The following is a 12,782-nucleotide window of genomic DNA, read 5'->3' as shown; positions in this document are numbered from 1 at the left end:
AAGCCAAAAATAACTCTCCTGATTTAAACAAGTTCATTGATATCTTGCATCATCACTATTATTTTTGTAATGTTAAAATAGTTACTTACCATTATTTGTTTTGTGCTGTTTAACTATTTTCAGATGCTTAAGAAAGGCAAATTGTGCACGAGCTAATGATCCAAACCACTGGCTCTGGAGTCCCGGAGGTGTTTGTATGAAAATTGAAAGTGTCAGCCCAAGTAATATGAGTATTAATGATCTTGGTGAAGTAAGTATGTTGTCATGATTTCCCAACTCTTGCCATACTATAGGCACCAGTTTCTTTTCTTTAGAGTCCCTCTTCTAAGGACTTACTTTAGCATTAAAAAAGCAAAGGTACAGAAAGTTTTGGTTTCCTGTTTTTAGACCAACATTTTTTATTATCCTTGTTGATATTTTATACGTTCTTTTTGTACTAAGCATGCATTGCACAATAGTGTTCATTAATAGATTATTTTGTGTGTATTCCCATGTTTCTTTAATAGTAAAAATAGGTTTGGGAAAAAAAATAAACCCAAAGTCTCCATGTGATCTAAAAGCAGGTATTTCTGTTTAGTAGATCTTATTTTATGGTTTGCTATTTGAAATGTTAATACTAGCAGCTGCTTTCCTTTACCTATTTGTAATTATTGACTTAGTATTCCTTTATTTAAATACAGTACTGCGCAAAAGTTTTAGACGGGTGCCAAAAAATGCTGTAAATTATGAATGCTTTAAAAAAATAGAAGTGTTAATAGTTTATCAATTAACAAAATGGAAAGTGAATGTACAGAAAATAAATTTAAATCAAATCAATATTTGGTGTGATCACCCTTGGCCTTCAAAATAGATTCTTCTAGGTACACTTGCACGCAGTTTTTGAAAAACTCTGCAGGTAGGTTGTTCCAAATGTCCTAGAGAACTAACCACAGATCTTTCTGTCTCTTCATATAATCCCAGACAGACTGGATGTTGAGATCAGGGCTCTGTGGGAGCCAAACCATCAGTTTCAGGACTCCTTGTTGTTTACACTGAAGATAGTTCTTAAAGACAATGGCTTTATGTTTGGGGGGTTGTCCTGCTGCAGAATAAATGTGGGGCCGATCACACACCTCCCTGATGGTATGGCATGATGGATAAGTATCTGCTGTATTTCCCAGAATTGAGGAAAGAATCCTGACCAAATCTCAAACTCTATTTGCAGAAATGCAGCCCTAAATTTGCAAGGAACCTCCACAATTCTTCACTGTTGCCTGCAGACACTCTTTATTGTACCGCTCCCCAGCCCTTCATGAGCAAACTGCTGCCATTTTTCTGCACCCCAGGACCTATGCTTCTGTGCATAGTGGAGTAGCTTAGTCTTGGTTCTATGTCCTATGCATGAAAATCTAGGAACTGGAGTGCAGAAAAAAAGGCAGCAGGTGATTTGCACTGATGAGTCAAAATTAGAAATTTTTGGTTTTAGCAAAAGACAGTTTGTTCACGAAGGGCTGCTGCAGAGCAGTACAATGAGTGTCTGGGGGCAACAGTGAAGCATGGTGGAGGTTCCTTGACAGTTTGGGGCTGCATTTCTACAAATTAAGTTGGAAGATTTGTTCAGAATCAGTGTTGTCACTCAATGCTGAGAAATACAGGCACTTATCTAGAACGCCATACCATCAGAGAGGCAAGTAATTGGCCCCACATTTATTCTGCAGCAGGTCTGCAACCCCAAACATTTAGCCAATGTCCTTAAGAACTTTCTTCAGTGTAAAGAACAAGGAATCTTGCAGGGGTGATGGTTTGGCCCGCACATAGCCCTGATCTCAACATCATCAAGTCTGTCTGGAATTACATGAAGAGACAGAAGGATTAGAGGCAGCCTACATCCACAGAAGATCTGAGGTTCTGAAAGATGTTTGGAACGACCTACCTGCCCAGTTTCTTCAAAATCTGTGTGCAAGTATACCTAGAAGAATTGAGGAAATTTATGCTGTTTTCAAGGGTGGTCACACCAAATATTGATTTGATTTCTATTTCTCTTCTGTTCAATTACTTTTTATTTTGTTGATAAAAATATTACACTATTGATTAAAATGAACACTTGTGTTTTTTCAAAGCATTCCAAATTTACAGCATTTTTTTCACACCTGCCTAAAACTTTTGCACAGTATTAAGTAGTACATGACTGAGAATGTTGAATATTCAAGGACTATGAAACAGCAGTTTACTGAATGCCAAAACATTTTCTTTTGAAATCTTAGTTCTGAAGAAAATGGAATAAATAAAAAAAGAAAATAGTCAGTTTTTTCCTATTTATTTTTTTCTCCAGCAAATAGAGAAAGGTAATCTCCCTAGTGAGGGCACAGACTGCAATAAAAACACAACAGGGCTTCTAACCCCTTTCTACTATTTGGAATTAAAAAATAAAGTTTAAGCTATAGTTACAATTTAAATACGGTGTGACATGTAGTAACCACATTTTAAAATTACTGTGTTTTGGTCAAGTTTGTTGTGTTTAAAGGAGAAGTACAGCCCAAGTTTGTTTGGCTGTACTACTTTTGTGGTTCACAGGAGTGCAGATCATTTGCACTCCTATGACCCGTTTTCATCAGACAGCGGATTGAAACCTGCTGTCAGCTGACGTCACGGACCCGGTCCAGGCTCGGAAGAGATTGCGACCATATGGCCGGGATCCGCCCACATGACTGAGTTGGCTGCTCCCGCCCCGTCTAGTGAGCGCAGGAGGGCAGAGCAGAGAGCCAGTGACTGATGGTCAGCAGCTCTCTATTCAGGGAGCACTGAGAACAGTGGTGGTTGATCGCTCGGTTCTCAGCCTTTGAGCCGGTGGGGAACAGATGCAGCATCAGACCGATGCTGCATCCACCAAGGTTAGTATGATTTTAAAAAAGTATGGGAATTTATTTTTTAAAATATTGATATTCTACCCCTCGGTTATAAATTTCTTAGATATTTTTTGCTACATCTTATTGTATAACAGACAGTACAAGATGACATTATTTTCAGACATATCATTATGGGTGAGCACAGTGACCTCAGCAAACTTGATTTTCCAAGGAAATTGACAATTTTCGGTTTGCCAAAATTGTGTTAGAAATGGCTGCTAATTTCATCATGCAACAAAATTGGTATTAAGTGTCCCGTTTAGATCTAGGAGAGCACTGTACTCCCTGATTTTAAGACCCAGTTTCAGCGTGACATTACATTTTTGATCGACAAAGGCATGTCACTTACATGGCTTTGTTTATCAACAATTCAATGTGGTCAGTAGGACATGGTGATCACATGGCTTTGTTGGTAAGAGCTTATTCATAAGCAAAGCCAAGTAGTCGCTCACTGTGTTGAAATCATCAATATTCAAATCATAGAATTTTTTTGTACCTTTTTATTATCATGAACTGTTTTTTTTTCTCTAATTTTTTTGTGTTTTATTTGACTATTCATGGTATGAACAGCTACAGTGTGATAGAGATAGAATAGAAAGTATGAAAATGTTCAATGTGAAAGAAATAGAAAATATAGACGCTCCAATAAAAAGCAAGGTGTAAACAAGCCATTCTTGTGTACTGTCTTTTTAAATTTCTTGCCATATTTGTACCTTTTTTTTTTTTTTTTTTTTTTTTTTAGTTCTGGAGTTCTGCAGCAAGGGTTAAAGTCCACCCTTTGCAAAAAAAATAGTAGATGCACCCATATTATCTTACAAAAAAATGCTCTTTTTTTATTGCTTTGCATAGGAGCCTGGAGAGCATTGAAACAAAAATCAGTGGATCATGAGTGCAATGCTCTGGCTCCTGCAGACTCTCTGCAGCCACTGGTTCATACCAATGTATGGGTATGGACCTTTGGTTACAGGGTTGGCAGAAGTTTCAGTGGACTACAAGTGTGGCGATATCATCCACTAAGTCCTTCTGTCGTAGTGGCAGATGGGGGACTTCTGCATTGACATTGAAAAGTGAAGCACTACCTATTTAGCAAAATGAGATTGTGAAAATATAGCAATTCTAAAAAATGTGTAAGTATTCCAATTATTGCTATTGATAATACTTGCAGACTTGCAATAATGGTGGTAACCCCCAAATAATAAGCCAACAATACCAGTGATAACTGTGTTTGGTTCAGTGACAATGACAAACAATAGAAAGTAAACAAATGGATATGCAAAAATAGCTGTAATATCGTGTTCTCCCCTGCCAATGACACAAATGGCATAAAGTCTATGTGAACAGCTGTTGGATGTGAACCAAGTTCAAAAGAGTGAGCATGCCAATCAGTGAGAAATTAAAAAAATGGAAAAAAGAAAAATTAAATAAAATCTGTGAAAAAAATTTTGTGAGAGATTAAAAGAAATTTCTAGCTTCTGTGAATACTGTGTCATTCAAACACGAAAAAAGGTCCATACAAGCCTTCCTCTTAGGATATAGATCCAATGGCTGCCGGCTTTCCTGTGGTTCCTTGGACACTTGATTCCCTTGTGCCAATTACCTCATACACGTGTGCTCATAAAATTAGAGAAACTGACATCATGCTGAACCATATAAAATCTTTCCTTAAAATATATAAATATTAAAATAATTAAAGAATCACACTCACATTTGTAGGTACACTGCCTCCAGTGCACTCGAGTAAATTGCTATACACATAGGGGGTGCAAACCCCCTTTAACAGTTATGTAGATATCCGCGGCTACTTGACTCTGGGAGATGCAGTGTACTTCTTATTGATGCGCGATGCCACCACAAGGCTCTGTCCCAACACAATTGGTCACTCGTAACGACTTTCTCAAGGGGTGAGGGTCCCGTTGCCATCACATACTTTTATATAGGCAATCTTAAGGTTTAGTTGGTGCCATATTGCTTTCGCCCACCACAGCCATTTTCCCAGTGTTCATCCACCCATTATAGAGGGTGAGTGGAAAAATGAATAATGGCCAGATGGAGGACTCCTACTTCTTTCATTCATAGATTCTTCTAAATGAATGACCAATTCCAGTTTGACAGGAGACGGCGGGAAGCACCCCTGGCTTCTTTAAGGGGGTGGCAGTTGGAAGGTGGGGGACTGTAGACTCTGAACATGCTTTGTGTAAGCCTTTAAAATACCCTTAGAGCCACACTGCTCTTCTCACATACAAGCAAAAGCCTTGCGGTCCAATAAGCTCCCTCGTAGACTGTTCCAATCTACAGTGCTCTTGCTCAATGGGTGTGTTGGGCTGTTGGGCCCTGAACTGCTTGCTTGGGTTTGAGAGCAGCAGTGTGTCTCTTCAAGGTCTTGCCAACACGAGGATTTTATCCCTTGGTGCAGCACTTGGGAATAAAAAACACAAACCAAAAGGGCAGTGTCTTTGTTACTGTATATGCAGCCTGAGTGTATTGTACCAATAAATACAGAGGCTTCAACTTTATTTTTTACTTCTCCATTGATTCCCAATGCATGTTTCCAAAATGTCCACATTTCAACAAAGTGAAAAACTGCCATTCTATACCTACCTTTGTTTAATAGAATATAATCTCCAAAGGGTCATCAGAACATGGAGATACTTTAACCACTTCAGCTCTTGCATCTATATACCCTTTATGGACCAAAGCAATATTTACTTAAGATAAAAAAAGTATTACTTTTTTTTTTGGGGGGGAAAAATCTTGTTTTGCACAAGTTTTATTTTCTATGTAATCTATAAAAGAAAATATATTAAAAATGAAAATTGCTTTTTTTTCTGTTTTGACCAGTGTGTTTTTTTTTTTTTTTTATAAGTATATATTTTATTTAATATGGGCTGTTTAAAATGTTGCTGAAATGATGATTCTGGTACAAAACATGTCAAAGTTATATGCAAATGTAAAGCTACATACAGCAGCTGCATTAGCTTTGGATGTCATTTTGACAGCCGGCAATAGTGGCAGGGAGAGCAAAGCTTAACATGAGAGATGCCTCCTAAAAACTTTGTTGATGTTTTATTGGTCAAAATACCAGTGGTTAAAATTTGAAGCCCATCAGCAGAGCAAGTGCTAATTAAATATGTCCATGCAGGTTAAATTAACTGTGGTTCCACCTATAAAACTCCATTATGATGACAAGCTAACATGTAATTTTGGAGGAAATGTCCAGACAGCCTTATTGTATGAGGATGGAAGCATTTCATGTCCACGTCTAGAAACGGTTCCATCTACAGAACGTGGAAAAGGTAATGTTGACTAAAGTATTTAAGCTCCCTTTTTATTTAATTTTTTTTTGCTTGATAATTTTAAGGCGTTAAAAAAATACATTTTAATCAACTTGTCTTTAAATTGTTTTTAAATTACATATTTGTTTTGTTGCAGATTATGTGGATGTTGCGATTACCCTTCACTTTAAAAAAGACAAGAATAGCGTGTTCTTTGCTAATTATTCCTATCAGTTCTATAACTGTGAAGAATCGGCTTACATCTCTGAAAATGTGCCGTGAGTCATTTTGATTTATGTAGCCAAAATCAGATTACTTTCTGCCTAAAATTTAATTTACATGGCGTATTTCTTGATTTTCAGGTGCAGCTCTTGTGTGAATGCCGAGTGGAAATGTCAGTGGGATGTAGGCTTATATAAGTGCGTTGACTTTCTAGGTTATAAGCCAGACACCATCAGCCAGGTAAAACTTTAAATAATGTGTCAGGGGTGCCTCAACAGAAAGTCAAGCTATAGGAGAATTTCACATGTGGAGACTAAAGCACATGCCCTGAATTGCTGGCAAACCTTACAGCAACGTACTAATTGAAAACATAACAATGTCCAAAGTACTACAAAATGGTGCCCATCCACACATTGCCTTGGCATATAGTAAGCTCCTCTTAGTAAAAATGGTTTCAGCTTTGTCTCCTACCCACAGGATAAACCCATCTAACATGTTTTACCCAATGTAACAGAAAATCATTCCCGGCAATTAGCTGTATACCATACAAATGTCAACCTGATAGCGAGGTTTACAGAGGTAAAAGTATATAGTGATTTGTTGTGTGGTTTCTTGGCAGGAATGCCTTCAACATCGTCACACCTGGCACAGCTAGCAGATGAGATTTAAAATACTTGTTTTTTTCATGCAGTCAGATCATTTAGGCCAGTTGTGGGGAGAGCTCATTCAAACAAGTAGCCCTATACTGTATATGCTCTTTCTCCTCGTGCAGCTCTTTATCCAAATTTCTTCACAATGCAACTCTGAGGTTGATATACTAAAGGCAAATATACTGTGTGCTGCAAGTGCACTTGCTCTAGATCTGAGGGGAAGCCTCTTTGTTTTTCCTTGCATGTGATTAAGTATTCTTTGCAAAGTGAAGCTTTACCTCATTTACTAAGCTCTGGAGCAAGTGCACTTGCAATGTATATTTGCCTTTATTAACCACCTCCCACCCGGGCCATAGTACATATGCGGCCGGGTGGGAGTCTCGTCCTTCTGAATGGACGTTCCGGAACGTCCTTCAGAAGGAGAGAGATCGCGCCGCCGCGGGCACGCGCAGCGGCGCGATCTCGATGTGCCTGTGTCCCTAGGACACAGAGCAACAAGCCTCGGCAGGAGGGCCCTGTGATTGGCCCTCCTGATCACATGATGGCTGTGACCAATCACAGCCGTCATGTAATGTCAATACAGCCGTTGTAACGGCTTCGATCTCTTCTCCTCCTGACAGATCCTGTCAGTGAGGAGAAGAGAAGAGGATCAATTCTGCAGCTGGGGTGATCAGTGAGTATTTCTAATTACTCACTGATCACAGGGGGGGTCTGTGCTGGTAATCAGATGATTGATTACCAGTGCAGCCCTGGGGGGAGGGGATGCCACTAGAGCCACCAGGGATGCCCACCCATGACCACCAGGGATGCCCACCATGGCCACCAGGGATGGCAAACAGGGCTCAGAGAGCCTGCCAGTGGTGCCCCCCTATCAGTGCTGCCCACCAATGCCATCTATCAGTGCTGCCCACCAGTGCCCGTTATTGCCATCTATCAGTGCCGCCCACCAGTGCCCGTTATTGCCATCTATCAGTGCCGCCCACCAGTGCCCATTATTGCCCACCAGTGCTGCCCATCAGTGCCGATCAGTGCCGCCCATCAGTGCCACCCATCAGTGCCCATCAGTGCCGCCGATCAGTGCCCATCAGCGCTGCCTATCAGTGCCCACCAATGCTGCATATCAGTGCCACATATCAGTGCCCATCAGTGCTGCATATCAGTGCTACCTATCAGTGCCCATCAGTGCTGCATATCAGTGCCACCCCATCAGTGCCACCCCATCAGTGTCTCCTCATCAGTGCCTGTCAGTGCGGCATCATCAGTGCAGGAAAAAACTTATCTATTTACAAAATTTTATAACCTAAACAAAAAAACTTTTTTTTTTTTTTTCAAACTTTTCGGCATTTTTTTATTTGTGCACCAAAAAAGGAAAAACCTGGCAGTGATCAAATACCACCAAAAGAAAGCTCTATTTGTGGGGAAAAAATGACATAAATTTGGTTTAGGTACAGTGTTGCATGACCGCGCAATTGTCATTCAAAATGCAACAGCGCTAAAAGCTGAAAATTGGTCTGGGAAGGAAGGGGGTTTAAGTGCCCAGTATTGAGGTGGTTAAATCAACTCCTCTGTGTATCTACCTTTTCTTCCCTCTTGCAGCAATCTATCTCTTTTCACCCCTCACCCCCATGCAGCCATGGAGTCCCTTCCTCACCCGCCCCCTTTCACTTCCTTTCCTCCCCTCCCCATGCAGCCTTATTTTCACCTCTCAAGCATCACAGAAAAGTTTCTTCAGATCACAGACCGAAAAGGAAATTTTTTTAACTCATTAGAAAATTGAAGTTAAAGTAGACTTTTTTTAAAATTTTGGATAGAATAAGGGAGGGTTAAAACCCATCAATGTTTTGCCATTTGTGTCCTACTGGGAATATTTTCCTTCATTCACTTCCTGTCACATAGGCAAACAGGAAGTGAGAGGGAATCCCTGGCTGTCACCAGACCTAGTTTCCACATTGCAAGATTACTCCGCTATTCTTGTTCTAAATTTACCTTAAAACATGGTTTTTTTTTCCTCACTTTCACTCTTGGTGATGATTGTCACCAGGACAATTTAGAGGGGGTGAGCCTTACAAGGGCACAGGCAGCACTATAAACATGACAGGTGTTCTGATCTTTATCCACTCTATCCAAAACTAAACAAAAATGTTTTGGCTTTAGTTATACTTAAAATTTAAGGCCCCTTTCAGATGGGCAATCTGATCAGGTCTGGCGGACCTGGCTGGAAGTCAATGTATCCCTATAGACTGGCAGGTGTAAAAACAGACACAAGTCTGTTTACATCCACCTACCTCCAATCTGATCTGCTAATAAAACAAAAGGGATCGGTCCCCCCTCCATGTACATTAATGCTATATTGGTACAAAGAGAAGCTAGAATTTAGAAGAAAAAAAAGGCGAACAACGGTAAACTTCACCTTTAAAGTAGAACTATAGGCAAAACGTATTTTCTCTTTCATTCATTGGCGGGCACAGCTCCTTATCATCTTGACCATTGCATTATACTGCGCCCTACAGGAGTAGGACACTAGGCAGGAAAAATCTTGACTGCGCCCATGGGGCAGTCCCAGGGGATATACTCCCACTCTCAGCTATAGGCACTCAGTTGTTTTCTGCCTAGTCAGGATTAAGGACCTAGTTCCTTGCTGGGATCTCTGGTCCTGGCAATTGTTTTTCTTTTAAATGGAACTTTTTTTCTCAGATCGCCTTTCAGGACAGCACCTGGAGAGAGCGCAGCTCCACCCAATCCACAGGAAACACTGCAAATAAAAACTCCTCTTCCACCATGCCTCAGTCATTTGTGTTTCCTCCGCCATGGTGGAAGCATTGCAGGAGCCGTGTGGAAGGGCTGCGCTCTCTCCAGGGGGAGAATAGGAGTAATTGCCCATTTTTTGCTTTGATGCATTTGAGACCATCCCAGCTCCCCTCCCTGGAGTTTCAAAGGGGGTACGCTCCGGAGCCTCTTACCTCGCTCGCTCAGGGGAGCGGAGTCCCATCGGAGGATCCAGGTCCGGGTGTCAGAGGTCCGCGCTTCGGCCGGTCGGCGGGCGGGGAGCCGCGTTTGGCATTTGAATCTCCCGCACTTTCGGACTCTGATCCCGGGGATGCGCGGCGTCCCTTCCGGTGGACGAGACTTCCGATGGGGGCGTGGCGGCACCTGCTCCAACCGCAATACACGCAGGGGTCAGAGGCAGGTCACGAGGTCGGCGCTTCCGCTTCCGGTCCACAGAGGAGGACGCGGGAAGCGGTATTTAAATGGAGAGATCTGCCAGCAAGCTGCGCTTTTCAACAACATGGAGGAAAAGTCTGCAGCGACGGTGGAAGCAGGCACCGCTAGCGCCGGCCAAGCTCAGGTAAGAGAGGTGCCGTGGTGCCTCTTTTTTCTTTACTGTGTGAGCTTTTATTTTGGGGTTTTCTTCCTTCCTCCTTTGGAGCCTGCCCTGTAGACTGAGTAACTGTTCCCAGTCTAACAGGATACATATGCATATGGGAGTCTCTCTTTCTTCTGATCCTTTTTTGGTGTGGGTCACGATTTTCTCCCTTGCAAGAAATCACTAGGTGGTGGTTTTCTTTTATTGGTGGTTATTGGGCATTCATGGTGGCTTTTTCTTTACTAGGTTAAAGCCACAGTGAAGACAAGAGCCCCAGCATCAAGGAAATGCCCTTCATGCAAGAATCCACTCAGAGATTCCTGGGTGAAGCCACTTTGTAAATCATGTATTGTTGACCTTGTGAAGGAAGAGTCTAGTCAGCAGAATAATGAATTCATGTCCTCATTCAAAGAACTCAGACACCCTGTCCTCAGTTCGTTCTCTGTTATCCAGGACGCCACAAGTTCTTTCAGATTCCCAACAAACGGGTGGAACATCTTCCCAGCCGTCTACTTCTAAGTCTGTAGTGTCAAGTGATTCAGAAGATGAGGGGGAGAGTGCTCTCTGTTCCATCAGGGATTCAGAGGAGGAAGAGAAGGAAGAGGTGGCTAGTTCTTCCAGATACAAATTATCTTTGGAAGAGGTTGATGATTTGCTGAAAGCGATTTACACCACGTTAGAAATCGCAGAAGAAAAGGTGCAAGTTTCACTTCATGATAGAATGTACCAGGGCCTTGAACAGACAAAGCGCAGGGTTTTTCCTGTTCATAAGGTCCTTACGGAATCTATTGAAAAAGAGTGGAAGGACCCAGAGAGGGCCCCTTTTTTCTCTAAATCCTTAAGAAGGAGATTTCCGTTTGAAGAGGATACGGCGCATCTATGGAACAAGAAGCCCAGAGTGGATGCTGCTTTTTCTCAGGTGTCTCGCCGCACGGATTTGGCGTTCGAAGACATGGGTGTTCTGAAAGACGCCATGGATAAAAGGGCAGATTCTCTCCTTAAAAAGGCTTGGGACTCCTCTACGTCCAGCCTTAAGCCGGCCATGGCCTCCACGGTGGTAGCCAGAAATCTTGAGTGCTGGCTCGAACAACTTAAAGGGCATGTGGAGGCTGGAACAGCAAGGAAAGATCTCCTGGATTCATTTCCGCTGCTCCTAAAGGCAGTAAAATATATGGCCGATGCTTCGGCTGAGTCTATCAAAATGTCCGCCAGGTCAGCAGCCCTCGTCAACTCTGCCAGGAGGGCGGTCTGGTTGAAAACCTGGACAGGTGATTCAGCTTCTAAGGTGAAACTCTGTGGTTTACCTTTTGCCGGTGACTTGCTTTTCGGGGCAGAATTGGAAGCAATTCTTGACAGAACGGCGGATAAGAAGAAGGCCTTTCCGTCAAAGAAATCGCCTCCTAAAAAGAGATTTCGTTCTGTTCAACAAACCAACAGAGGTCGAGAACAAGATCAGAGATCAAGATGGACCTCCCAAAAAGGCAAAGGGAAAGGTGGAGTCCTCTTCAGACCACCTGACCAGGCCAATAAAAGCAAGTGACAACAGTCTTCCAGTGGGAGGAAGGCTGTTATGGTTCCTCCCACGTTGGGAAGAGGTATCCGCAAGCCCCTTTGTAAAGAATATAGTGGCTCAAGGATACAAGCTGGAATTTTCAGAGACACCTCCAAGCAGATTCCATGTTACTCCCCCTCCAAGGGATCCGGAAGAGGCTTCCTCAATGATGTCTCTTTTACAAGAGCTGATTCAACAGGAAGTGATTATCCAAGTCTCCGAGGGGCAACAAGGCCGTGGGTTTTATTCTCAGATCTTTCTAGTGAAAAAACCCTCAGGAAAGTACCGAATGATCCTAAATTTAAAAATCCTGAACAGATCAATTCGGTACAAGCACTTCAGGATGGACACCATCTATTCAGTGACCAAACTGTTGTCCCCAAACTGTTTCATGGCATCCTTGGATCTGAGGGACGCTTACCTGCACATCCCAATAAATCAGGAGTGCCAGAAATTCCTAAGGCTGGCAGTCAATCTGGGGGAATCGGTCTGGCATCTACAGTTCAGGGCCCTCCCCTTTGGCCTCTCATCTTTTCCAAGGGTGTTTACCAAGGTAATGGCGGATGCCCTAGAGCCGTTAAGGCTGAGGGGTATTTCAATTGTCCCTTACCTGGACGATCTGCTAATTTTTGCAGAGTCCAAGAGCCAGGCGTTGGTACACCTTCAGGAGACTCGGGACCACCTAGAGAGTCTGGGGTGGCTCATGAATTTGGAGAAGTCCAACTTGATTCCTTCTCAACAGATAACATTTCTGGGATACAGAATAGATTCGGTCCTCCAGAAGGTGTTTCTACCTCAAGAAAAGATCGAGAAGACTCAGAACGCAGTTGCTCGTTT

At 42.4% G+C, this 12,782-nt stretch overlaps 2 protein-coding genes across 2 annotated transcripts in view; both read left to right on the top strand.

The window, feature by feature from the left end:
- The window catches only part of PLXNB2 (plexin B2), a 560,635-nt gene that overhangs the window by 294,370 nt on the left and 253,483 nt on the right, over positions 1-12,782 (top strand). Inside the window, exons 7-10 of the mRNA XM_082254716.1 lie at positions 124-250; positions 6,025-6,178; positions 6,315-6,435; positions 6,520-6,619. Of these exons, the coding sequence (XP_082110842.1) occupies positions 124-250; positions 6,025-6,178; positions 6,315-6,435; positions 6,520-6,619 (502 nt within the window). The remainder of the gene's footprint in view (positions 1-123; positions 251-6,024; positions 6,179-6,314; positions 6,436-6,519; positions 6,620-12,782) is intronic.
- LOC309554570 (lamina-associated polypeptide 2, isoforms alpha/zeta-like) overlaps positions 11,115-12,782 on the top strand; it is a gene marked incomplete at both ends in the record, with an annotated part of 37,367 nt that continues 35,699 nt past the window's right edge. The window contains one exon of the mRNA XM_082256307.1: positions 11,115-11,832. Within this exon, the coding sequence (XP_082112433.1) occupies positions 11,115-11,832 (718 nt within the window). The remainder of the gene's footprint in view (positions 11,833-12,782) is intronic.

Source organism: Pelophylax lessonae, assembly GCF_965119305.1.
Source record: "Pelophylax lessonae genome assembly, chromosome: 4".
Lineage (NCBI taxonomy): Eukaryota > Metazoa > Chordata > Amphibia > Anura > Ranidae > Pelophylax > Pelophylax lessonae.
The sequence above is the reverse complement of the archived record's forward strand: the minus strand, read 5'-3'. Positions and strand labels throughout refer to the sequence as shown.